Source organism: Aedes aegypti, chromosome 1 (genome assembly GCF_002204515.2).
Source record: "Aedes aegypti strain LVP_AGWG chromosome 1, AaegL5.0 Primary Assembly, whole genome shotgun sequence".
In the NCBI taxonomy this organism is placed as follows: domain Eukaryota; kingdom Metazoa; phylum Arthropoda; class Insecta; order Diptera; family Culicidae; genus Aedes; species Aedes aegypti.
Genome location: NC_035107.1, coordinates 268,699,005 through 268,726,308, shown reverse-complemented (window position 1 = coordinate 268,726,308; position 27,304 = coordinate 268,699,005). Strand labels below are relative to the sequence as shown.

Sequence of the window (27,304 nt, the reverse complement as noted above, 5' to 3'; positions counted from 1 at the left end):
TCTTGTTTATGCGGGTATTTTGTAGATTGTAAAATGGACAAAAAATGGATAGTTTTTCTACCATTTAACGAATTGTAAACGAAAAATTTTGTTCGCGAAAATTGTCGTTTTTTTATGGTTACATAACTTAAACGCCTATTCCCCATATTGTTATTTTCCCAATAACAATTTCCCAAACTGTAAAACCCGTTTGCGGTACGGTTGTTTTATTGTTAATTTCGATGTTTTACCAAATTATTCAGATACTGTCGTAAATGGTTGTGGATGTTCTGGGAAATTGTTTCATTATGGTTCATAACTATGCGGGTACTGTGGTATTTCTGCTGTATCTGCACAAGAAACGTGAAGGGTCTGATATTGAACATATATAACAGAAACAAAAATCAACAATTTGTAACCAAACGGTTACAAGTGCTTTAAGGAGAAGATCGTAGGAAAAAATGCCCAGACTTTAAATAAAAAAGAGATGCTGACATGGTAGCAATAAGGTAAATCGCCAATTGTTGAACGGTCAAAATGCACGCTAATTGTTGAACACTCCATAAGGAATACACGGACTGTTTAACAATTAGTGACGTTTTTAGTTGTTCAACATTAGGCAAATTACCCATCAGTGCGCATCGTACCTTCGTGCTGTGCGTACACGAATTCTCTCTGCTCTTGGAAGTTTTCTTAAAAACTACCTAAAGCAATAAAACAGTACTTTTCAGTGCTACAAAAACAGTACTTTTCAGTGCTAAAATTATAAACGGTACTTTTCAGTGCTACTAAAACAGTACTTTTCAGTACTATTTTTCTACTATTGATCCCTTTACGATCCTTGTTTGGACCCGTGCCTTCGATTTTTCGTTGGACCCGTTGGCGAAAGCTAGCGGTGGTAATCCTTCTTGGACACCGTCTTGGGAAAAAACCTTTCGAAGGTCACGTCTTCTTTCGTTTATTAATTAAACATGGTATCAACAACAAACAAAAGGAAGGGTGAATCTCTGAATTCACTACTTCCTTCCAAAAAAGTGGGTTTTAAAACTGTCACTACACGTGGCAAGAATGGAAGAAAGGACGTTTCTTCGGAATGCGAACTTTCTTCCAAGGGTGAAATGAATAATTGTATCGAAATGAGCAATCAGTTCGATGCTCTAGACAAATTTTCCGAACACCAAATCGAAGCAGCCTCTAGCCCAGGCTCTTTGATTCAAGTGAGGAAGCAAAGAGTGCCGCCTATCGTGGTCAGTTGTTCCGAATTTGGGGGATTTAGGCAGGAGATCTTGAACTGCATTAGGGGAATCAAGGTTTCCTTCCAAATCGCAAAGAAAGGAGACTGTCGCGTTTTGCCGGAAACTCTTAAAGATCGTGAGCTTCTTCTCAAACATCTTGAAGAGAAGAAGCACAAATTTTTTACTTATGGCGACAAAACTGAACGTTTGTTCAAAGTTGTCTTGAAAGGTCTCTCAAGTGACTATAAATCACCTGAAGAGATCAAAAATGGAATAAATGATTTACTTGGATTTTCCCCAGTCCAAGTAATCATTATGAAAAAGAGAACCCAATCTGGCATTGTTCGGAAAGGGCTTTCTCAAGAATTTTATTTAGTTCACTTTAACAAAAAAGAACTAAATAATATTAAGGCTTTAGAAAAAGCAAAACTTTTGTTTGATGTCCGTGTGGCATGGGAACATTTCCAGAAACCTGGAGGAAATTACCAGAACCCCACTCAGTGCCGTCGGTGCCAAAAGTGGGGTCATGGTACAAAAAATTGTCGCATGGATGCTAAATGCATGATTTGCGGAGGTTCTTCTCACGCCAAAGACGTCTGTCCAGTGAAGGAAGATACCACCAAATTCATATGTTGTAATTGCGGGGCTAACCATAAGTCCAATTTTTGGAATTGTCCTTCACGCAAAAAGGTCATTGAGGCTCGTGCCAGGCAGATGAAAGATAATATCCGTTACGATAACGGTCGTTTCCGGAATTTGCCTGGTAGAGTATCGAACAATGCTCATTTTTCAGTTAACGATCGCTTGATCATGAATCATACCCATCAGGAAGATCATAATCATGCTCATTCACAAACTAATTTTAATCCGTCGGGTAGCCGTTCGAATCTTTCTATTTCGAATGTATCTACCCACGGTAAATCCTTTGCCGATATCGTAGCAGGAAATTCGAACTCCTCCCCTGTTCGATCCATGGGTACCCATTCCACTTGTTTCAAATCAAATGGAAAAAACCCTACCGCCACAGGTAATTCCGCTTCTTCGTCTACCGGAAATTCTAATGGGAAATCACATGACATGTCTGCCTCTGATTTTAATTTTCTAACTGAACAATTGAATCTAATGATTGATGCAATGTTCAAAGCCACCACTATGACTGAAGCAGTCCAAGTAGGTGTAAAATTTACAAATCAAATTGTTATTGGATTACGTTTTTCTAATGGATCCAAATAATAATTTAAATATTTTAAATTGGAATGCTCGTTCTCTGAATGGTAAAGAGGACGAGCTGTTTAATTTTCTTACGGTTAATAACGTGCATATAGCAGTTATTACCGAAACGTATTTAAAACCTGGATCTAAACTCAAAAGAGATCCTAACTTTTTTGTTTATCGTAATGATCGACTTGATGGGGCATGTGGGGGAGTTGCAATCATCATTCATAGGCGTATAAAACATCAACTGTTTTCATCATTTGAAACTAAAGTTTTTGAAACTTTAGGTGTTTCTGTTGAAACACAGTTTGGTAAATATACTTTCATAGCTGCCTATTTGCCTTTTCAATGCTCTGGGCAGCAAGTTAATTTGCTCCAAACTGACTTGCGTAAATTGACTCGCAATAAGTCAAAATTTTTTGTCATTGGTGATTTTAATGCCAAACATCGGTCATGGAATAATTCTCAAAGTAATTCCAACGGCAGAATTTTATTTGATGAGTGCTCTTCAGGATATTTCTCAATTCAATACCCTGATAGCCCCACATGTTTTTCCTCTTCTAGAAATCCATCAACGATTGATTTGGTCTTAACCGACTCTAGTCATCTTTGTAGCCAAATGATTACTCATGCTGATTTTGATTCTGATCATGTCCCTGTTACATTTCAAATATCCCAAGAAGCGATTCTCAATCCTATCAGCTCCACTTTCAATTATTTACGAGCCGACTGGAATATATATAAAACGTATGTTGACTCTAATCTTGATGTTAACATTTCTTTAGAAACTAAACTTGATATTGACAATGCTCTTGAAACTTTAACAAATTCCATTGTTGAAGCCAGAAGCATTGCAATTCCAAAATGTGAAGTAAAATTTGAATCCGTAATTATAGACGATGATCTTAAACTCTTGATCCGTCTTAAAAACGTGAGGAGAAGGCAATTTCAACGCACTCGTGATCCTGCTATGAAAATTATATGGCAGGATTTGCAGAAAGAAATCAAGAAACGTTTTGCTCAATTAAGAAACAAAAATTTTGAAAATAAAATTTCTCAATTGGACCCTGGCTCTAAGCCCTTTTGGAAATTATCGAAAATCTTGAAAAAACCTCAGAAGCCAATACCGGCATTGAAAGAGGAAAACAAATTATTACTAACTAATTGCGAAAAAGCTCAAAAACTTGCTATGCAGTTTGAAAGTGCGCACAATTTTAATTTAGGACTTACTAGTCCAATTGAAAATGAAGTTACTCAGGAGTTCGAAAATATTCTCAATCAAGAGAACGTTTTCGAAAATGCCTGGGAGACTGATTTGGAAGAAGTGAGAACTATTATTAAAAAATTCAAAAACATGAAAGCTCCTGGCGATGATGGAATTTTCTACATCCTCATCAAGAAACTTCCAGAAAGTAGCTTATCATTTTTAGTTGATATATTTAACAAATGTTTTCAATTAGCATATTTTCCTGACAAATGGAAAAATGCTAAGGTTGTTCCAATTTTAAAACCAGACAAAAATCCTGCAGAAGCTTCTAGCTATCGTCCAATCAGTTTGCTTTCCTCCATCAGTAAACTTTTTGAAAAGGTTATTTTGAACAGAATGATGGCCCACATCAACGAAAATTCAATTTTTGCCAGTGAGCAGTTCGGATTCCGCCATGGACATTCGACCACTCATCAACTTTTACGTGTAACAAATTTGATCCGTTCCAACAAATCTGAAGGCTATTCTACTGGTCTTGCTCTTCTAGACATAGAAAAAGCATTCGACAGTGTTTGGCATGAAGGTTTGATTGTAAAATTAAAAAACTTTAATTTTCCAACATACATTGTTAGAATAATTCAAAGTTATCTGTCAAATCGTACACTTCAGGTTAATTATCAGAACTCCAGATCTGAAAGACTTCCTGTAAGAGCTGGTGTTCCTCAAGGCAGCATTTTGGGACCAATATTATACAATATTTTCACATCTGACTTACCTGAGTTACCTCAGGGATGTCAAAAATCTTTGTTTGCGGATGACACAGGCCTCTCCGCCAAAGGACGAAGCCTGCGTGTCATCTGTAGTCGATTGCAAAAAAGTTTGGATATTTTTTCTTCATACTTGCAAAAATGGAAGATTTCTCCTAATGCTTCCAAAACTCAACTAATAATATTCCCACATAAACCAAAAGCTCTTTATTTGAAACCTTCAAGTAGACATGTTGTCACGATGAGAGGGGTTCCAATAAATTGGTCAGATGAAGTTAAGTATCTAGGGCTCATGCTAGATAAGAATTTAACTTTCAAAAATCACATTGAGGGCATTCAAGCCAAATGTAATAAATATGTAAAATGTCTCTATCCCCTTATTAATAGAAAATCAAAACTTTGTCTTAAGAACAAGCTTTTGATATTCAAACAAATTTTCAGGCCAGCCATGTTGTATGCTGTACCAATATGGACTAGCTGTTGTAATACCAGGAAGAAAGCTCTGCAGAGAATTCAAAATAAAATTTTGAAAATGATTCTGAGGCTTCCTCCCTGGTATAGTACCAATGAGTTACATAGAATATCCAATGTTGAAACATTGGAACAAATGTCAAATACAATCATTAATAATTTCAGGCAAAAATCGTTACAATCTTCTATTGCCACGATTAATGCGTTATATGTTTAGGTTAAGTTAGGTTAAGTATATTAAAAACATTTTTTTTTCTCTTATAAGCAGGTGAAATCAACTCACCTGTAAAAAAACTGAACTGCTACGGCAAATGAAATGTAATATGTTGTTAACAAAATGTTAATTAAATCTTAAATTTGTTTTACCAAATTAGGATGATAGTGTTGTCAAATAACACAGAACACCTAGATATAAGAAATGAATGTAATGTTTGGAATGATACTAATAAAAAAAATTAAAAAAAAAAAAAAAAAAAAAAAAAAAAAAAAAAAAAAAAAAAAAAAAAAAAAAAAAAAAAAAAAAAAAAGGCAAATTACCCTATCAGTCAGTAGTTTGCCGATTGAACGTGTAGCTTTTGTATATGTATTGTTATGTTTTGTTGTTTTAAATTTTCAACATTCTGACAGTTGACAGCTCGGGATAGCTGCATACAAAAACACCGTTTATGTTGGCAATCACAAATCCCTTATACAACTTCTCAACAACATCAGGTATAGGTAAAGTGACCAGACGTCCCGCGTTTCGCGGGGGAGCGCAATTCCCAAATTGATATTACAGCGTCAAATCTATTTGTTTGACTGCAAAAAGCATTTAGATTGTGTTTTGGGCCTAAAATGATTGTAGAAGACATATATAATACGAAAAATGTTTGATTGGGAACGAGAGCTGACAAGCTGACGCTTTATGTATAGGGAATCCACCAATTGAGTTGATTGCTGCCATCGCAGAATATGCTGCCTCCCAGATATAAGTAAAGACTCGATAAAACTCTACCTCAATATAAACGCTGCATTATGTTCTGCCACAACAGTAGATGTGCAGCGTCCAATGATGGAGACTGATTTAAGCCGAACTGCTGTCGCAGGCTAGTCGAAGCTTCCCTGGCTCACTTCCTCAATGACACACTCATTCGCTGTCTAATTCTCCAAAATTTTCCGTATGCCAAAGAATCTAAACCAAACATATAAACAGGCATAAGTCGTATAAACTATCTCTCCCAAATAAACCTTAGAAGAACTGGATTTAAATTTTGTAAAATACTAATTATTCATTCATTTCTATTTGAGTGTTAATAGAGTACTTAAAGTGTGTATACAAAATGGTATATTTCGAAAGCGCTTTTGTCAATTATATTGTTCAACAGTCGATTGACTATACCATACATAATTTCTCATGACCTATAATAGGCCATCACACATATCGCGGCTACTATCAGCTCTGCAGATCTTCTCAAGCTTCTATTAATGCGAATGCACCATTTGTCGCAGCACGGTAAAGTTCGAATAGGCCGCTTGAAGAGTCGCCGCAAATGTCGATCGATTAACGGCGAAGAATTTCCCCGTGGTAAGAGCAGCTGTCTTTTGCGATCTCCTCACAATGAACAAGATGTTACGCTGCTCTGGGATTGACCATTCATACCATTGCGTCCCGTAGGCGGCCTCCGCTAATGATGTACTCTAGAATGGAAGAGATCCATGAAATTAAGTCACACCTCACTCGAAATTCACCAACCGTTGCGATGAGCTCCTCTCCCAGCATGGAATAGACAAATATGTTGAACAGAATGTACGCCAACATGAGAATCATTTTGATGAGCAAATCTTGATCGTTACTTGCCTGGAAAAAGGAAGAATTAGGGATTTGCGACAGCCAACGCTTTTCTTACCAATGTTAAGGTCATCATGGTCAAGCAAATGGCAACGACACACGTCCCGAATTGCGTCAACAGGAATAGATTCAGGGTGTCTTCCGCCGTCCGTGCACATCTGAAAAAATAAACAAGAGTAATTGGGACAAATTCATTACAACATATCCAACGTATCATCCTACCTGTAGACAAGTTCCTGCAGTTTGACAATTTCGATTAGCTCCATCTGGCGGGATTGTGGGTTTGCGAAGGCGTTCAGTCGAGAAATTCTAATGTGCACGAGTTTGAACAAACCGATGATGTAATGCAAGAAACTCCAGTTGAAACTGCTCACTATGACCAGAACGGAGATTAAACACAGCATTGCAAACATTCCAACGGCGATCACCAGCACCCACAGCCAGACGTTTGTGGTGAAGTCAAACACGAAGAAACTACAATTTTGTACAAAAATTTTATATCTCACTCGAGGTACAAAAAACAGACATCCAATAAAATCAAAAATATTCGTTTAAGTCGTGTTAGAAGTAATTTGACATCACAGTACCTTCAAACATCTCATCACCGAATGTCTTTTTCCCTAATGTCATTTCTCCGAATGTCAGAATCTTTTCGCCGAATAACTCGTTTCTATATTTCTAGAAAGAACAGGAAGTGTTCTCGGTTGAACACTCGACTAAAGTATCGCCAATAAAGCAAAGAAGGGTACACATAAGATTTTCGGTTAACTTAGCACTTCAAATCTTTTGGAGTTATTCAAAAACTTTTCTGGGAAACATGTGTTGCCATGGAAGCTTAATGCCTATATTTGGTAATACTTGTATAAGTTCGTCCTGATTTTGTTCCAAGCATCCAAGCATTTTGTTCCAAGCATCCAAGCATCCTTCTCTATCAAGGTTCACTTGAGGCAATAATTCAAATGATTTTTCTAGAGATTCATACATAAATTTAAACAAAGACTGCTTTGCAATCCAATCATAAATTTGTCGAGATATTCTTATTGTTTCCCCAGAGGCTTCCATGTCATTCATTCAGATTTAAGGATTTACTATTCTATTTTTTCAGAATGATTTCATCGACTTTATTATCCTTGATTTTTCCAGGAAGTAAGCTAGACAGTTTCGAAAATCCTAAGAGCAAACCGGAGGAGGAAAGAATAACTCGGCAATAACTTATGCATACCATATTTTGGTATCATACCCCAATTAGGTATTGTTCAGTTATCAATACCTCATTTTGGTATTATAATGGTATTTGAAAAAATGTTTAAAACAATTAAAAATACTTCATTTTGGGATTCGATAACTGTTGATGACTGCTGAAGGTATTGAACTATTATTGAAAAATTTCACTTTTATATGAAAATCCATCAAGTATTATTTACACACAAAAAAAATCTTAGATTTACACGGAACGTAATATTAGCCTCAATCATGCAAAGCCATTTCTCATGTATTATTCAATGATAAAACCTATAAACACATCTATTATATACAACATTGTTATCAAAATCCTTAATATTGAACGCGAAACGTCTTCTCTCGAAGAATGTTGCATGCAAAACGGCACGGTTTACATGATTTTCACGCTGAAAATTCAATCATAAATAATGCACATGGAATGACAAGCCGTCGATCCATCCATGTGCATTATTTTTGACAGAATATTCAGCGTACAATCATGTAAACCGAGAATTCTTGTTTACAATTTCACTTTCAAGATGCAAGAAAGCATGCAACATTGGCGAATGTTGGATGGAAGATCATGAAATGTTTCAGTTTCACTCAAGTTTGCAAGCATTATCGAATGCAATGAGATAGTTTACATTAATTATTGTTGAATGTTCAGTTGCAACTCGTTTTACATGATTATCATAAAAAATTACGTGCCATGTAAATTTTAGATTTTTTTGCTGTGTAGTTTCAATCATGTAAAGCCATCTCTCATGTATTATTCAATGATAAAACCTATAAACACATCTATTATATGCAACATTGTTACCAAATTCCTTAATATTGAACGCGAAACACCTTCTCTCAAAGAATGTTGCTTGCAAAACGGCTCGGTTTACATGATTTTCCCGCTGAAAATTCAATCATACACAGTTAAAAATAATGAAGATTACACGTCATGTAAACTTCATTTATGCGATGTAAACATGACGTCATGTAAATTTAAGTCTGAAATCATGTAAAAATGTGTTATATGTCATGTAACCACACAGAATCCTGATGGGTTACATGACATATAATTGAAGTTTACATGACATATCATGTAAATATCCATGATTTTCCACGCTCCAATTATGTGCATTATATGTCTCAGAAATTTACACGTTTCGTTCGAACTGTGTAAATAATGCACATGGAATGACACGCCGTCGACCCATTCATGTGCATTATTTTTGGCAGAATATTCAGCGTGGAATCATGTAAACTGAGCGATCTTGTTTTCAATTCCTGTACAACACAGAAGAATATTTCTTGCGGCGTCTTACCTTGTCCGTTCACGAATCCAGAATGTAAGGGCAACTTCACCGGTGGTCCAAATCACTGTTTGGTTCCAAATTTTTGGATCAAGTTGAAATTTGGATCTTGCACCGGTGTTGCAAAAAAAGTTCCAATTTTATTTTATACCAGTTTTCTGGTCTATTTTTTTGGAACAGGCTAATTGCCTGGTCCATTTTTGGTCGGATTTGGAACAAGATTTGATTTGTTCCAAATCTGATTTGACGCACGTTTGTTTACCAGTTCGGATTTTTCTCGCTGAAACTGCCATCGTCTTCTCATCCTACTCAATTTGAGGTAAGTAAAAGCAAAAACAATATTGCATCGGTGCTGTTTTTTAAACGATAATTTATTCCGCTTCCAGCGATTCCTCTAGGCAATTCATTCGGACTCACACAAGATACCTCCAGGAATCATCAGAGTTTTTCTCCGGTGAATCATTTAGAAGTTCGTACAAGGATTCCACCAAGAATGTCGACAACGAAGTCTGTCTACAGATATCTCCAAGTGCTCTTTCAGGAATTCTACTGAAGTTCCTCCGATGTGTTCCACAGAATTTCCACCAGGAATTTCTCTGTGGATTTCTTTCAGGCATGCATCCGGGGATTTGCTGCAGGAACTACTCTGGGGATTTGCTCAAGGATCGGGTACGTATTTCCTTTAGCAACTTTTCTATGTGGTTATCGTTCAGAAATGTCTCCGGGGATTTCCTCCAGGAATTCCTTTTAGGATTTTCTACAGAAAATTCTCTGAGGAACCAGGACTTTTTCCGGAAGTTTCGTCCTCTGGGGATTTCGTCTAGAAATTCATTGAGAAATAGCTCCGAGGATTTTTTCCAGATATTCCTTCGGATACTTTTTCAGAGAATTTATCCGAAGATTTCTTCCAGGAATATCTCTGGGGATTTGCACCAGGAACTCATCAGGAGATATTCCTCGAGAACTCAGGATTTCTCCAGAAATTCTTTCCTCCAGCCATTTCTCTTTGGATTTAAACCAAGAAATTATCCGGGGGTTTATCCAGAAATTGTTCCGGCAATATCCCCAGGAACTCCTCCGGGAATTCTCTCAACGAATTTCTCAAGGAATTTTCAATAGCTATTACTTAAGATAATTTGTCAAGAAATTCTTCCGAGATTTCCACCAGGAATTGCTCCGGAGATTTCCTCCCGAAACTCCTCCTGGGATTTCCTCCAGAAATACCTCAGGCAATTTCATCCAGGAAATCCTCTGGCGATTCGCTCTAGAAAATCCTCCGGAGATTTTTTCAAAGAATTCGTCCGGGGATTTCCCCCTGGGACTTCTCCGGGATTTTCTCCAGGAATTTAAAAGGAGATTTCTAGTAGCAATTTGGGAATTTCATCCAGGAATTCCTCTGTGTATTTTATCCAGATTTTCCACAGAAATTCCTTCGTATTTTTTTTTCAGAGATTTTATCCGGAGATTTTTTCCAGAATTTACCTGGAAAATTGAACCAGGTATTTCTTCAGATATTTACTCCAGGAATTTCTTCAGGATTTCCTCCGGGAGTTTTCACCAGAATTTCCTCTAGGGATTTCCTTCGGAAATTTCAGGAACTTTACCGAAGTTTTTCCCTGGTAATCCTCCAAAAATTCTTCTGAGAATTTCGTCTAGAAATTCTTCCGGGGATTTTCTACAGGAATTCCTCCGGAGATTTCATTAAGATATTACTCCGAAGATTTTCTCTAGAAATTCCTTCGTATTTTTTTTTTCATAGATTTTATCCGGAGATTCCCTCCAGAATTTCCCTGGAGAGTTGAACCAGGAATTTCTCCGGAAATTTACTCCAGGAATTTCTTCAGGATTTTCTCCGGGGGTTTTCTCCAGAATTTCCTCTGGGGATTTCCTTCGGAAATATCAGGAACTTTACCGGGGATTTTCTCTGGTATTCCCTTAGGGGATTTCGTCCAGGAATTCCTCTGGGAATTTCGTCCAGAAATTCTACCGGGAATTTCCTACAGGAATTCCTCCGGAGATTTTATTAAGAAATTCCTTCGTTTTTTTTTTTCAAGGATTTTATCCGGAGATTTCCTCCAGAATTTCATTAAGAAAATAATAATAATAATAATGTGTTTCATGATTGTTAAGGCCGCACGGGACGTCATCATAATCAACCTATCCATTTCAAGAAGCAAATCCCAAGAACCACTCCATATATCGATGCGAAAATGTATCACTATGATTCTATATATGTATTGTACAACCCGATAAATTTTCAGCTTCATCGGTTCACTAAAACTCGAGATTTGCTTCCACAAAGTTTTGATGATTAATGTTAGAGTGAGACGAAAGATGGGGAAAATAACACGGTCTCCCGTCTCCCCTTAATCATTTATACATTTGATAATCACCACGCGAGAAAAATATCTGATTTCTGATCAATAATATTTTTTATTTTCCAGAAATCCAGAGTCACCATCTTCGAAGCAGATAACAACGCCGAATTTTTACATGAACCGGACTCCGAGACGAGAAATTATGGACATGCTTATTCGATGGAGAACATGCCGGGGTTATGTCAACCATGTTGTTGCAAAAATGGAACGGACTGCTAGAACAAAGCGATGGGAAATTTAAAAAAATATTTTGTGAAATTTCAAGTGTATATGTGTATGGAATCAATAAAAATAAAGTTTTGCACATCGATTGCTCAACGTAAAGAGCTGCTAATTTAAATTTAGCATTTGTAATTTCATTAATCATCATTCTAAAGCAGCTCAAAAATAATCTTAAAATGCATAAAAACTATGCATTTTCGAATGGATTACAAATCTACGTTTAAGATTAGAAATGACTAAACAATAGTCATTGGTAAACTAAACTGCATAAAATTCACTCTGTCTTCTTGTATTTCAGATATTTTATGCATGAACCCAGGCAAACCGGGATTATGCATGAAAAATAGTCATTAATGACTTTATTTATTTCTGAGTGTGGGTGCCCTTGCAATGTTACGACTCATAAAAAAATTGTAGAATATTCATACAAAAAGCGTAACGAAAGGGTGGGTGGGTTTCAAAAATGACCATTTTCGGCGTTATAAAATATGTGAATAAACCCATAGAGTATCATCGTATTTTGACAAAGAAAGCTTTCAGTTAATAACTGTGAAAGTGCTCATAAGAACACTAAGCTGAGAAGCAGGTTCTGACCCAGTGAGGACGTAATACCAAGAAGAAGATCCAGGATCTCTTCTGGGGATTTCATGAAGAAATTCTTCTGGATATTTTCTCCAAAAATTCCTTCGAGAATTTTTCCAGAGTATTTATTTGGAGATTTCCTCCAGGATTTTCAAGGATTGCTCCGGGGGTATCCCCCAAGAACTCCTCCAGTGATTTTCTCCAGGAATTCCACAGCAGATTTCCTCCAAAAAATACTGTTGGTATTTCCTGCGGGATTTTCTCCATAGTTCATACAGGAATTTTTTCGGAGATTCCATTAAAAAATATTGCTGGAGGAATTAGCAATTGCTTCAGAATCCCTGTAGGAACTCCTTTGAAGATTCTTCAAAAATTTCTCCAGAGATCCTCATGGAATTTCTCCGTAGTTCATCTACCAATTCCTTCAAATTTCCTCTGACAATTATTTTGTAACGCGACCGGTATTTTTTTTTTTTTTAAATTTCCTCTGTAGTTCCTCCTGTTTTTTTCGGATTTTCTCCAGGAATTCTTCAGAATTCTTTTGGAATCCTCCGGAGTTCAATTAGGAATTTTCCAGGAGTTACTTCTGAAAATTAAATACATTTCCTCCGGGTAATCATCCAGAGTTCCTTAGGCAATTTCACATGAATTTCCCCGAAAATTCCTCTAGACGTCCTCCAGCGATTCCTACAGAGTCCTTCGTGAAATTCCTTCGGAGTTCCTCCTGGATATTTTTGAGTTCCTCCTGGATATTTTTAAGTTCTTCCAGAAATTCCTCTGGATTTCATAAAGCAATTCCTTGGAACTTCCTCCGGATTTCGACCGAAAATTCTTTCAAAAACTCCTCTGGAGCTCTTGCAGAACCTTCTCTTTTTTTTCCAGCGATTCTTCTGGATTTCATCTGGTAATACCTGGTAATGCCTGGAAAGTTCCTCTGGAGCTCCACCGGGAATTTCTTCGTATTTTGTATTTAGTTTCTGCAAGATTTTTTTTTGGTGTTCCTCTAGAAATGTGGAGTTCCTACAGAAATGCACCCGGAGTTTCTTCAGGAACGCATCCGGAGTTCCTCTTGGAATAGCTTAGGGCTCATTCACAAATTTCATAACGCTCTAAGGGGTGGGTGTGTGTCCTTGTGGTGTTATAGCTCATACAAAATTTGTAGAATATTCATACAAAAAGCGTTATCAGGGTGGGTGTCAAAAATTACCATTTATGGCGTTATGAAATTTATGAATAAACCCTTAGGATTTTCTATAGAATTTTGTCCTGAATTCCTCCGGAAATTTCTTCAGAGTTCCTTCAATCTTCCCCTGGAATTTCATAGCAGTTCTTCTGAAAAAGTCTCCGGAGCTGCATCTAGAATTCCTTCGGAGTTCTGCCGTAAAATCCTTCGGAATTCTTCCGGGAATTCTTTTGAGATTCATCCGGGTACGCTTTCGGGAGATTTTTTCCATGAAATTTTCCGGTTTTTTCAAACAAGAGCTCTTCCGGTGATTTCCCAAAGGATTCCCCCGATGATTTTTTCTAAGGATTTCTCCAGGGATTTTCCCCCAAAAACATTCAAGGATTATCTCCAAGAATTTTTCTGGGGATCTCGTCCAGAAAATCTTTCGGGGATTTCATAAGAGAATTTTCGCTAGACATTCCTTCGGGATATTTTCAGAGAATTCATCCTGATTTTCCTTTAGGGATTTCGCTGGGGATTTACACTAGGAATTTCTCCGGAGATTTCCTCCAAGAGTTCCTACGGGGATTTCAATAATTCCTCAGGGGAATTCCAATTGCAATTCCTCCGGAAATTTTCGCCAGGAATTCCTCAGGGGATTACCAATCGCTATTTCTTCGAGCATTTTTTTAGGAATTCCTCGGAAAATTTCGTTAAGAAATTCCTTTGGTATTTCCTCCGGGGATTTCCTCTTCTCCAGGATTTCCTACGGGAATTTCAAGAATTTCTCTGAAGATATTCCCCAAGAACTCCTTCGGACATTTTCTCCAGGAATGCCTCAGGGGAATTGCATATGAAATACCTCCTGGAATTTCGTTCAGGGCTCCGCCTGAAATGCCTTTAGAGCTCCGCCGTGAATGCTTCGAAATTCTTCCGTGAATTTCTTTGGAGTTCATCCAGGCACTCCTTCAAAATTCCTGTGGGAATTCCATAGGAGCTCCACCGGAAATTTCTCAGAGTTTAATTCCAAAATTCATCCAAAGTTTTTCTCGGTTTTTTTCCGGAGTTCCTCCAGGAATTCCACCGCACTTCCTTCAGGAATTTACCCGTGAGTTGTTCCAAGAATCCCGCTGGAAGTTCCACCAGGAATTCTACCGGAGTTCCTCCAAGAATCCCACCAAACGTTCCTCCAGGAATGCTCTAAGGAATTTTGCACGATCCCCCCGGGAGTTATTCAGGAATTCCCCCTTTATTAAATCCTCTAGGAGATCCTCCAAGAATTTCTGAGGATTCCGTTCCCAGGAAATCCTCAAAAATTTTTATCGGGAATTCCAACAAGCATTCCTAAGTCCGTCTCCTAGGTCGTAATTCTTCCGGAAATTACGAGACAAGTTCCACCGCTACGCAGATATAAATACGCAAAACGCCAAGAATTCCTAAGTCCGCCAGGAACTCCAAAATAAATGAACACTGCCAGGAATCGCATTCCTCCGGTGGTTTTCACGTGAATTTCTACAATTTTGATTTGTTTTGTTTATCACGTTCGAAATGGATCAGGAAAATAAAACAACCGGTGCATGCGCGTGAAGTTTGGTCTATTTTTACTGGTCTAAAAAATTTTGACAGGTCCATTTTTGGAATAAATTTGGAACAAAAAATGGACCACCGGTGAAGTTGCCCTTATGCTTTTTACCAAATGTTACAAAAATCGAATTAGAATCAATTCATGCAAATTCATTGTAATACGCAGCTTTTCACTGTCCCCAATAAAAATGAAAACCACTGTTCCCAATGCCAAGAAAACTATGACCCTCTTTCCATGTTTGTCCGGAAAGGTGGAAGGTGCAAAACTAATGAAATCTAGCGATTTTTACCAAGCCTGCCTTGATTGTCGTTGGCAAGCTTATCATGTAGTTTTAATACAAGTTTTTTTTTATATATTTTGCGTATAGTATCTAAAAACTTACCAACGTCCGTAATCTGCCAGACTCAAGATTAAAAAAAAATTCGTACACTCTCTTCAAATACTTCTACTAAATGAAGATCAGCAATTCATAACGGAAAACGATGACATTGCAAAATATGTAAAATTCAACAAAGCTTAATACTTCATCAATGTGCAAAACACAACTTTTAAAGTATACACTTGAAAAATCATTGGAATCCTAAATATTGACATAAGTTCAATTCGCAAACAAATAGATATCTGAATTTTGAAAATATGATTACAAGCCATTTTTCATCCAACAATAATTCAGATTATTCAAAAGAATAAATTATCCCATTAACTTCGCAAATCTTAGAAAACAATAATCAATGCTTTGTACGATTAATTGTTGAACTTCAATGAAATGTAAGTTTAGCTGAAATATAATATGTTATTAAGTTCAACCATGCATTCCATTGTCTATTTTATTCAATGGTCTTTCATTTAACCATTCCAAGATAAGCTTTCGAGCAAATTTCCGTTCGACTTAACATCATTTAGCTACATGTCATTCGACAAAATGTTCTGAAGATTTTGAACCAAGTATCCTAAAATCTCTTCGATTAAATTTACTCTCCACCAAATGTCATTCGACCAAGTGTTCCAAAGCTCTTTTCGGTACTGGTATTGGTCATGATTTCTTTACGATGAATTGAAAAGATTTTGCTAAACACTCGTGTCTAGATTTTGCTGTGCGCATACCTTATAACTCATTTGAAACAAAAACAATAAAACATCGTGCATAGGGCAGTTGCTAATCACTTTTAATTTCGTCACCAGCACTACACACACAACACACGATTTTGCGATACTTTTTTCGCACCCGCAAAACGCAAACCGGTGATCTGAATCCCTACGCTCACATCAAAGGATCATGTTATAGAATCGAATGACCACACACTTCTCATTAGAATAGTACTAAAGTAATTCGTTAGATTATCTAATGTAAAAACATTGAAACAATTGTCGAATAGAATTGTTAATGATTTAAGGCAGAGATTACTACGATGTTTCTTCTAATTCAACAATAAGTTTATTTAGTTTAAGTTAGTTTAAGTTTATGAAAATGACGATTTTTTCACTCATAAAAGTAATATGTTGTTAACAAAAATAGATTAATTTAGTTTTGTCAAATCAGTACAATGGTGTTTCCAAACACAGATCAACTAGATATAAGAAATTAATGTATAATTTGAAATTATACTAACGAAGAATAAAAACAATACTTAAAATAAAACTGCTTTACACTCCGAGAAAATCGGGTGGGATCAAGACTTCCCAGTTTCCCCTACTAAAACCAAAAACATTCACATAGGGTGATCAAAGTATTTTGGACAGACCGTTACACGTATATAATTTGGCCATTTACGGCAAAATCAAATGGAGGTGGCCAAATTATATACGCGTAACGCTCTGTCCAAAATACATAAAACACCCTACACCTTACTCTGCTTCGAATATTCCATGCAGCGGGGGCCACTGGCCAGTTTGCACATAGTAAACCACGGTCAAACTAGGAATGGTTAGTGCGTATCCGGTTCCCACCACCGATTGAAACACTGTGTATCCTTTGAAGAGGAAGTTCGTAGATTTTTCCAAAAACTCAATATTCCGTTGCACATCCCCAATCGACGAGGACTTTCCAATCCGAAGAGCGATCCTAATGTCTCCGTATGCGTTTTCCAGGGCAGAGCGATGATACAGCATGGTTGTTCCCAACAGGATCGTATTAATGAAACCCATTGATTCGATGGCAGCACTAATGGCACTCGCAAAATTTGAACTGTTGCGAACGATAAAAATGACTCCCGGGGCCAAGAGGCACACTACGAGCACTGCAATGTGGCACAATGGTTGCCACAAGCTGAACTTTTGGTACGGTCGGCCCCAGAACCCGCAGAATTTTAGTAACTTGATAATCGATTCCATGGCTTGGAATGAGCTTTCATGATTGTTTTGGATTGTTTATATGTTGATTATGAATCTTTGAACTGTCGCGACACATAAACAAACAATTGAAGAAGTTTAATTGTTTTATGAATTATACATTGGGGTTGAATAGAAGGGGCCGACTGGCGACGACCTCGTTGTACATAGGCTGGAATAATAACTGGAGCATTCAAATTCGAATCAATAATGGATCCCCTTTGATAGCACCGATATGTTCAATTTATGGCTGCGATTTGTCACGCAATAAATAATGCATAGTCAATAATATATGATTCCAGACAAACAGATGTAGCTGTTAGAACAATTTGCGATTGAAATGAAACGAAAAAAATCCAGTTCAGCGAATAATGGATTAACAACCTATCAGCTTTTTCAATCAACCAAAGTGGTCGAGGAAAAGCATGTAGAGTATAACATCTGTTTGTCTGTGATATAATCATGTACAAAAGTGTAAACAAAGCCTACACATATAAAGTAAACGCAAATTACTATGTTCTTATATGGATATTCATTGAAACAAATAGCCTAATTTAAAATAATTCAATTTTACGAGAATTGTACTATCGTAGCTTTCCAATCAATTATTCAGTTGAACTCAGAATTGCTGTTAGATTTTTAAACATTTTGCAGCCCAACATTAAGAAAACTAACACTGAGCAATTCTCGCTGAAACCAGGACGCCAACGGCACCCATCGTTTGAATTTCATTTTTTTGTCACTGATCGGTAGTAGGGTAGTATGGCTTCGGTACCCTGAGGGTATTTTCGGCAGCACTAACTTATCGCCTTGTTTACATCTATCTACGGAACAAGAGTTAACTTCAATGTACTCAACATATTCCTTGAACTATAATCGTCCATGTTAATCACATTTTTCACAAAAAATATTATATAACATGAGTTTTATCATTAAATGAAATAAATGCTTACGAAATTATCGTCATTCGTGAGCTGCCGAATAAAACAACACAAGAACAGCTCACAAAAACTCACCACTTTAAAAGGTGCAATTCTCCGCTCCAATGCCAATTTTTTCACAAAAACTACGCACTGATCACTTATGCACTATTGAACTTTTGATTTGTATATAAAGCACTCGAAAATACTTATTTTTTATGCTTTAAACCACAAATTGAAATTAATGCACTTTGATTTCCTCGGCAATCAATTTTTATTACTGGACTAGGTTGCCAGATAACCATATTCAATTGCGGTGTATTTATTATTCACGATCTAAATTCACCGAAAAAATCGAGCACTACAAAATAATTTATTGGGATTAGGCAACAAAGAATGCATTGGTAACAATTGAGCCTTTCAATACTTTCTTATTAGTAGATTGTAGTGCATAATCTTCAATATAGTGAGAAATATAAAAAATATACGTCTTTTAATAGTTGAACTATTTTGGCAACATTCCTGTTGTTCTACAGGCCATCAGAGGATGATGTTTTTGTGTCAAGTCATAAGTGAATTGATTTGCAAAGGGCCTATTCTGATTTTCTCATACACTGAGAATAATAGGAACGCAAAAAAATTTACTGGCAAAGTATCTGGATTTTGATCCGAATGAGCCGATCGAACAATATTCATAAACCAAAAAACAAAATCGCAATCGGAATTGTTACCATTCATTCTCTCGGTAATAACTTGATGATAGAGCGTTGAAGAGCAGTCACCTTTACAGACCACAACCATATCGAGCGTGTCAGTGAATAGTTCGATTCACGGTGAAATTATTTACCTTTCAAATTTAAAGAAATTTGAAAACGAATGTACCGTCGTTGGGGTGAGATTTGGCCAAAAATGCGTAAGTCCTCATTTATTTTTGGACAAATTTCGCAATTTGACTTGATGTGTTCGGCTAAATAAAAAATAAAAATAATATGTATTCTCATTGCAAATTCTGAACAAATAATTGAAATTTGATTTTATTTTTGCTTTAAATTGGAGACGTAAATTTGCCCAAATTAAACATAGGAAACCCTTATGAAAATTCGCCACAAGAAAAAGGATTGAAATTCATAAATTTACGTTATAAAACCAAATTTAAAAACAAAAATATATTTCACGGCAACCTCAGGCAGGCATCAAAATTATCAGATAGACGATGATACAATCATCTATCTGATAGACAACTGATACTACCAGTTCAGCCAGATGATACTATCACTTCTTGTCTATCCTGATAGTATCACTGAGAGAATGGTTTCTATCAGAGATAGAAGATAGAGTGATAGTATCCCTATCCCAAAAAAATCTCATTATGATGCTATCAGTACAACATCTCTCAAAAAACAATGATAGAGGTTCTATCTTTTATTAAAGAATAAAAATTGTTGGACGATGGTTATAGAAAATAGGGTAACGACTGTTTATTTTGATCTTAATCGCTAACAGTTGGCGCCAGTGGCAAAAAGTACAGACAACAACCCTTCGAACATTCAGTTTATCTGTGCTGGCCGCCTAGTGGCGACACTGAAGCGTGTATTCCTTTACATTGATCGCGCTACGCTGGATTCTCAAGTTTCTCAAATTTCAAACACAAGCGCATGGAAGAATGGTAGTCGGTGAACTGTCAAAACGTATGGAAAATAATGAAAAACGTAAACTACTTGCAATTAGGAAACTGGATCGAAAAAGTAGTGATTAGAAATCAAGCGTAATATGAATACATAACTTTTTATGTTTAGTTCATCTTCCATTGTGCTTTCTTTGCTTCAGGATTTCGTTTTTACTACCACTGAAAAAGAGTCATCTATTGGCTTTTCAGTTTTGAATATCGCCCTATTAACTAAATTCTATATTTAGCAATCCAAGGCGGCGGCTTTAGGAGTGTAAGAATTGTTGGAAACTCATGCAATATGGGTATTTTCGGAACGGGCACAATAAGAATATGACGAAAATCGATATCCGTCGCCATTTTCAAATCCAAGATGACGGCCTCCGGTCAAGGAAAATTGTTGAAAACCCATGCAATATAGGCATTTTTGGAACGGGCGCGACGAGGGGATGACGAAAATCGATGTTCGACGCCATTTTGAAATCCAAGATGGCAGCCTCCGGATTAGTAAAATCATTGAAAATCCATGCAATATGGACATTTTCGGAACGGGCGTGACAGAGAGATGATGGAAATTGATGTCCGACGCCATTCAGAAATCCAAGATGGGGCCTCTAGTTTGGTAAAATCATTTAAAACTCAAGCAATACAGGTATGTTCCGTTTTTGTCACGTTCCGTTTTCTTTCACAATGTATTCCGTTTCTATCAACACAAATATATTGAAATTTTTGATTTTTTGGAACTATTTGAAAGTATTTATTGTAATTACAGTCATACCTCGATATAACGTAACCTCTTTATAACGTAACTCAATATAACATGAACAAAAACATTATTTATGAATGATTTATGATTTCCGTCATCCCCTCATTGTGCCCGTTCCGGAAATACTTATATTGCATGGATTTCAATGATTTTACCAAACCGGAGGACTTTTATCTACTACAGCCATCTTGGATTTTAAAATGGCGTCGGACATCGATTTCTGTCATCCTCTCGTCGCACCCGTTTCGAAAATACTCATATTGCATAGGTTTTCAACGATTTTCCTTAACCGGAGGCCGTCATCATGGATTTCAAAATGGCGTCTTACATCGATTCCCGTCATCCCCTCATCGTGCCCGTATCGAAAACACCCATATTGCATGGGTTTTCAATGATTTTACCAAACCGGAGGCCACCATCTTGGATTTCAAAATGCCGTCGGACATCGATTACCGTCATTCCCTCGTCGTACCTGTTCCGAAAATATCCATAAGAACATACTTTGAGTTATTTTTATTGGCTTTTTCCCATTATGCGCAAGATTTTTTTTCTGTATTTGTATCAATGATAGGAGAGATAGGGATAGCTATAGAATTTTGCGAATAGTATATTTTTCCCCAAAGATAGATGATAAAGGTATGCTTGGGGTTTATTCACATATTTCATAACGCCGAAAAGGCAATTTTTGACACCCACCCACCCCCTCGTAACGCTTTTTGTATGAACGTTCTACAAATTGTGTATGGGCCGTAACATCAAGAAGACATCACCCCATCCCCTGCTGCGTTATGAAATTTGTGAATGAGCCCCTGATCCATCAGTGATGAAAAAATGCTGATAGTATCTCCATACGTCTATCAATAGACCATTTCCGTCAGACCTGACCCCCAATTTTTATATTTTTCTTCGAAAGGCGATACTTTTTAATGATTATTGGCGCTTTCAGATATTTTTTGTATGCACTCCTGATTTTCTTACAATTTTTTGAAAATTTGGGAATTTGAGGTGAAATTCGTCGTGCGGCACAGTTGTTTCAACCCTGGGTGTAGAAAGTGGAGATTTCTCAAAATTTTTACAACATCCCTGCATTGAATGTTTGTAGACACAACAAAATGTCGAATCCAGCAACAACAAAATTGACTCGCTCGTTGGTTTGTTGTTTATCAACCTCACGCTAAACTTGTTCCGCTCAAAAATAAGTAGTGGGTGCACAAAATTGGCCCCTTCACATGCAGCACGTTTCCTGTGAAAATAGGTTGTATTCATTATTGAGCAATGTCTTGTAAACCAAAATCAATGAGTAAATTACGCACAGCGAAAGAACGCTCGAAATTCGGAATTCGCTTCCGTTTTTCTTTTGATTATGAAAACATGACAATGTTTAAGTTTTTCAGTTTTTTTTTTCTATTTTAATATCTAAAGCGGAAGTAAATGGGGAAACAAATTTCGTGAATGTGACCATCTTTCAGCTTTTCGATTAAAAAATTCCCGGTAAGAAATCATCTTACCAACAGTCAACTGTTTGCTGCCACATAGGTGATGACTGACAGTTCTATTTTCAGTGATTTGCATATAGCCAATGGCCAACATGTTTACGTTTCAATCGGGCAAAATTGACAAGAAATTGGTCTCTGTATAAAGAGGCCTTAACCAATTATAATAAAGAAATAAGAAGATCACAGCGTAAAAATTGGAGATACATGTGCGAAGGCATAGAAAGTTCTCATGAAGCTGCAAGACTTCGGAAAGTTCTTTCTAAGGATCATAATAATGGTCTAGGTACGTTAAAAAAGGACGATGGGTCCTACACTGCAGATACACAAGAAAGTTTGGAATTAATGGTGAAAACTCATTTTCCTGGATCCATCCCCATAACAAATCGATCAAGAAATCAAGATATCAGTACCTCTTTAAATGGATCTGATAGATCCAATATTGAGGTTGCAGATATTTTTACATATTCTAAGATTGAATGGGCATTGGATTCTTTCGAATCTTTCAAAACACCTGGTTTAGATGGGATTTTTCCGGCGCATCTTCAAAAGTGCAAGGAAACTATTATCCCTATTCTAATGACTCTATTCAAATCTAGCTTTCTTCTGGGATATCTTCCAACTAAATGGGGGCAAGTCCGGGTAGTGTTTATACCGAAATCTAATAAAAAAGATAAAACAGTGCCAAAATCATTTAGGCCAATAAGTCTTACATCAATATTTTTAAAAATAATGGAAAAGCTTATAGATGAGTACATTAAATCAAATATACTTAAAAATAAGCCATTAAGTAGAGCTCAATTCGCTAATCAGACTGGTAAGTCGACACTTTCAGCTCTCAATTCGCTGGTTTCAAAAATTGAAAAAACTTTTGACACTAAGGAGATACTATTGGCTGCTTTTCTCGATGTAGAAGGCGCGTTTGACAACGCTAGTTTTACATCGATGAAAAACGCCATGAGAAATCGAGATTTCCCTGAAAAAATGATTGAGTGGATAGAAGAGGTGCTATCTAGAAGGGAAATATCAGCATATCTAGGAGATTCAGTTGTAAAGGTAACAGCTGTTCAAGGCTGTCCGCAAGGGGGAGTTCTCTCTCCTCTTCTCTGGTCTCTGATTGTTGATGACCTACTTGTAAAGCTAAAGCTTCAAGGATTCGAAATAATTGGATTTGCAGATGATATTATTATTATAGTCCGCGGAAAATTCGATAAAACTGTTTCCGAGCGAATGCAAACAGCACTCAACTTAACCTTAGAATGGTGCAATAATGAAGGATTAAGTATAAATCCTGATAAAACTACAATAGTACCGTTTACAAGAAGACGTAAAATCTGCATTTCAGCTCTCAAAATAGGAGATACTAAACTATCCTTATCTCTTAGTGCCAAATTTGTAGGCGTTATATTAGATTGTAAGCTTGTTTGGAATAAGCATATAGAACAACAGATAGAAAAAGCAAGAAATGCTTTCTGGGGCTGCAAAAGAACCTTTGGTAAAAAATGGGGTCTGAAACCGAAGATGATATGCTGGATCTATTCGGCCATTGTTAAACCCATTATTTCATACGCATCAATTTTTTGGTGGGAAAAAACCAAACAAGTCGCTACTCAAGCTAAGTTAAATAAACTACAAAGGCTTGCTACTATTTCAATTACTGGGGCAATACGAAATACCCCTTCAAATGCGTTGAACGCAATGTTAAATCTTCTTCCACTTCATGACTATATACAAATGGATGCAGTTAAGAGTGCTATCAGAGTCAGAAGGTCCTTAGATAGCGCTGATAGTGAACTAAAAGGACATATGACTATATTGAAGCACTTCAAAATAAGTCCAGTGTACTTAGTGAACGAAGATTATATGTTGAAGCGTAACTTTTTTGATCATCGTTTTTGGGTTGCTGATGTAACTCGCCAGGATTGGGACACAGGAGGACCAACTTTCCGATCTGGATCATTAATTTTTTTCACTGATGGTTCAAAACAAGATAACATGGTAGGGTCAGGAGTGTTTGGCCCAGGAGTAAATGTATCTTATGCACTGGGAAGTTGGCCAACAGTTTTTCAGGCCGAAATTTATGCCATTCTTGAATGCGCTGACATTTGTCTTAAAAGGCGCTACCGGAATGCTAATATATGTATTTGTTCGGATAGCAAAGCAGCCCTGAACGCTTTGAAGTCTAGAACTTACACATCAAGACTTGTTTGGGAGTGTTCCAAGCTACTGCAGCAGTTGTCCTATCGTAATAAGGTTAATCTATATTGGGTTCCTGGCCATTGCGGAATAGAAGGAAATGAAAAAGCTGATCAGTTAGCAAAACAAGGTTCTTCCATGCAATTTATAGGGCCTCAACCGTTCTTCGGAATGGCCTCTTGTGCTCTGAAAATGCAATTAAAGAGCTGGATGAAGGCAAAAATTAAACTAAACTGGAAGAACGCAATGGACTCTCGTCAGTCCAAACGATTCATCGAACCAGACGCCTATCAAACGCTGAGGTTGTTAAACCTCAATAAACACGATCTAAGTACTTATACTGGCTTATTAACAGGCCACTGCCCCAGCAAACGTTACCTTAAAATTATAGGTAAATTGCCAGAAGATATGTGTCGTTTCTGTAAATTAGAAAGCGAAAGCACTGAACATTTGTTGTGCAAGTGTGTTGCACTATACCACAAGCGTTGTAGATATTTAGATAAAGGCTTGCTAGAGCCTAATGAAATTCAGTACTATCATCCAAAACAGGTACTACATTTTATCCGAAACGTAGTACCTGATTGGGATGCACGCCAATAGCTGTGGAGATAGTTACTTCATATAGAAACATATTTCTACAGTACGGCAAAAACAAAGAGGATAACACCACAATAGATCAACTTAATGGTCGCAGTGGTATCATGTCCCCACAGAGGAAAAAAAAAAAAAAAACATGTTTACGTATAGGCTCAAATAATGTGTGCGAATTGCACAGATTTTTCACTTATTCAGACATGTTTGCATTCATTGCCTTATTTTATGCAGATCGAACTCATGCGATGCGTGAATCTGGTTTAGCGTGCTGCTTCTATGCCCTCAAACAGTCACCGAAATCACAAGAACTCCACGAAAAATGGCCGTCCTTGTAGTTAGAATTTAATGATATTCTCAACTTTGAAATCCTTCAGGACCACAACAAATAACCCGCTGAAGCTGCTGTGGTGCACCGGATGATCCGCGATAGGTTCCTGTTTTTTGTGGTTTTATGGCCGGCGGCAAACTGGCAACGAGGATTTCGGAAGCGTCTCATTTTTATTACCGGATATCCCATGGAAGCCGGGGCAGAATCTGAATCAAATTTATTAATCAAACAGCTCTTGCAACCTTGAAAGCGGCATTGTTACGGATCTCGAATTAGGATCAAATAGCTTAAAAGGGTTTATTCACAAATTTCATAACGCCAAAAATAATCATTTTCAACACCCACCCACCCCCTCATAACGCATTTTGTAAGAATATTTTCCGAATTTTGTATGACTTGTAACATCTTGAAGACACCCACCCACCCCCTTCAGCGTTATGAAATATGTGAATGGGCCCAAAGATGTTATGCTGCCACGCTGTGAAATTTTTTGTCGCCTATTTTCCAGTGGCCTTAAAACCAGGAGTAAGTAGCACTCTTTTCGAGAATTATTTAGCTGGAGCACCACAGCAACTTCATGCGAAGGATAAGAAGGGGATCTTTCATCTGTCCATGAAGAATTTCATCGCGACGGCTCTTCCTGATGGTCCCAGTTTCCATTTGTTTGGGGTCTTGGTAGTGCATCCAAACCCGAATATCAACAAAGTTGAGACCAATGTTCTGAATTTACTTTGGTGGCGCAAATCATTGTTGTGTGCCACTTTTTCTTTCTTTTATTTTCCGGCTGACGTCACTATTTGCTCTGCATAAGAATAGCGAAAGAATAAAAGAGAGAACTAGTGTCACGCATCAATGATCTGCGCCACCTGAGTAAATCTTGATCGTTGCAGTAAATCCAGAAGCTTGAGTGGAGACCGCAGAGGAACAGCTGATCAAAATTCACCACAACGTGGAGATAAAATCATAGGGGAAAAAGGGGCCTGATAAAAATTGGAGAGAAATAATATGTACGGGACCGTGGGGCGAATTGTCGTGCCGCCAGTTTTTCATTGTTTTTCACTAGTTAGGGGCTTCAAAACATATGGGTTCCTTAGGAAAGTTTGTCCAGTAAATTGAAAGAAAGCTCATGAGCAAATAATTTTTTTTGACGGAAATGGTCTATTGATAGAGATAATATAGTCTATCTTCTATCCACCATTTTTCAAGAAGTGATAGTATCCCTATCACTACCCATAGTGATAGTATCATTTGATAGTATCAAAAGATAGACGTGATAATGGTAAATGAGAGGGATAAATTTGAAGCCTGTTGCCTGGAATCGAACCAAGAACCTTGCGATCGATAGGCTCGTGCGCACTCCCATCGTCTATCGACGCCTTGATGTGGGGTGATGCTAAAACGATACATAAAGCTTTCGTATTGCAATAACCGTTCCATCTTTCTTAAGGCAAAATATATGAATTTATATAGTCCAAATCGCCGCGTGTAGAATTGATACGCAATAAGAACAAATCACGAGAATCGTGTTCGACCATTCCCCCCTCCGCAACGGTCTTTGAATGAAATAATTAAATTTTGTGTTTGAGCCGCAACGTTTGAGCCAACTCCCCTTCCCCTAGAGCGTTACGTAATGTGTGGACGGCACCTTAGTCTGCACAAATTTAGTGGCATTGTGTATTCAATATGACTCTCAGCTATTCTACTTATAACTGCAATGCTGTTCTCAGTGTAGTCTGTATTTTTCTGCATTGGCCCTTTCAAAGAGTAGAACATAATGAGTGACGTTCAATTTCAGTCATTGTCAACAAATACGAAAAGTTACCAATACATAACCTAGTTTTTGTACAATTTTGG

At 37.2% G+C, this 27,304-nt stretch overlaps 1 protein-coding gene across 1 annotated transcript; it reads right to left on the bottom strand.

Moving 5' to 3' along the window:
* Positions 1-6,175: 6,175 nt before the first annotated feature.
* LOC23687499 (odorant receptor 4-like) lies at positions 6,176-17,647 on the bottom strand. The gene is made up of 5 exons (XM_011495247.2): positions 17,009-17,647; positions 6,925-7,176; positions 6,761-6,860; positions 6,607-6,711; positions 6,176-6,551 (listed from the first exon to the last, which is right to left on the bottom strand). The coding sequence occupies exons 1-5, from the start codon at positions 17,488-17,490 to the stop codon at positions 6,336-6,338; spliced, it is 1,155 nt and encodes a 384-aa protein (XP_011493549.1). The 5' UTR covers positions 17,491-17,647; the 3' UTR covers positions 6,176-6,335.
* Between the last annotated feature and the right edge of the window lie 9,657 nt (positions 17,648-27,304).

Excerpts from the sequence above, each read along its gene's own strand:
- LOC23687499 (XM_011495247.2), bottom strand. The coding sequence starts at position 17,490 with ATGGAATCGATTATCAAGTTACTAAAATTCTGCGGGTTCTGGGGCCGA. Across the intron at positions 6,861-6,924 it reads CTGCAGGAACTTGTCTACAG|ATGTGCACGGACGGCGGAAG; the intron begins GTAGGATGATAC and ends TTATTTTTTCAG. Across the intron at positions 6,712-6,760 it reads CCATGATGACCTTAACATTG|GCAAGTAACGATCAAGATTT; the intron begins GTAAGAAAAGCG and ends TCCTTTTTCCAG.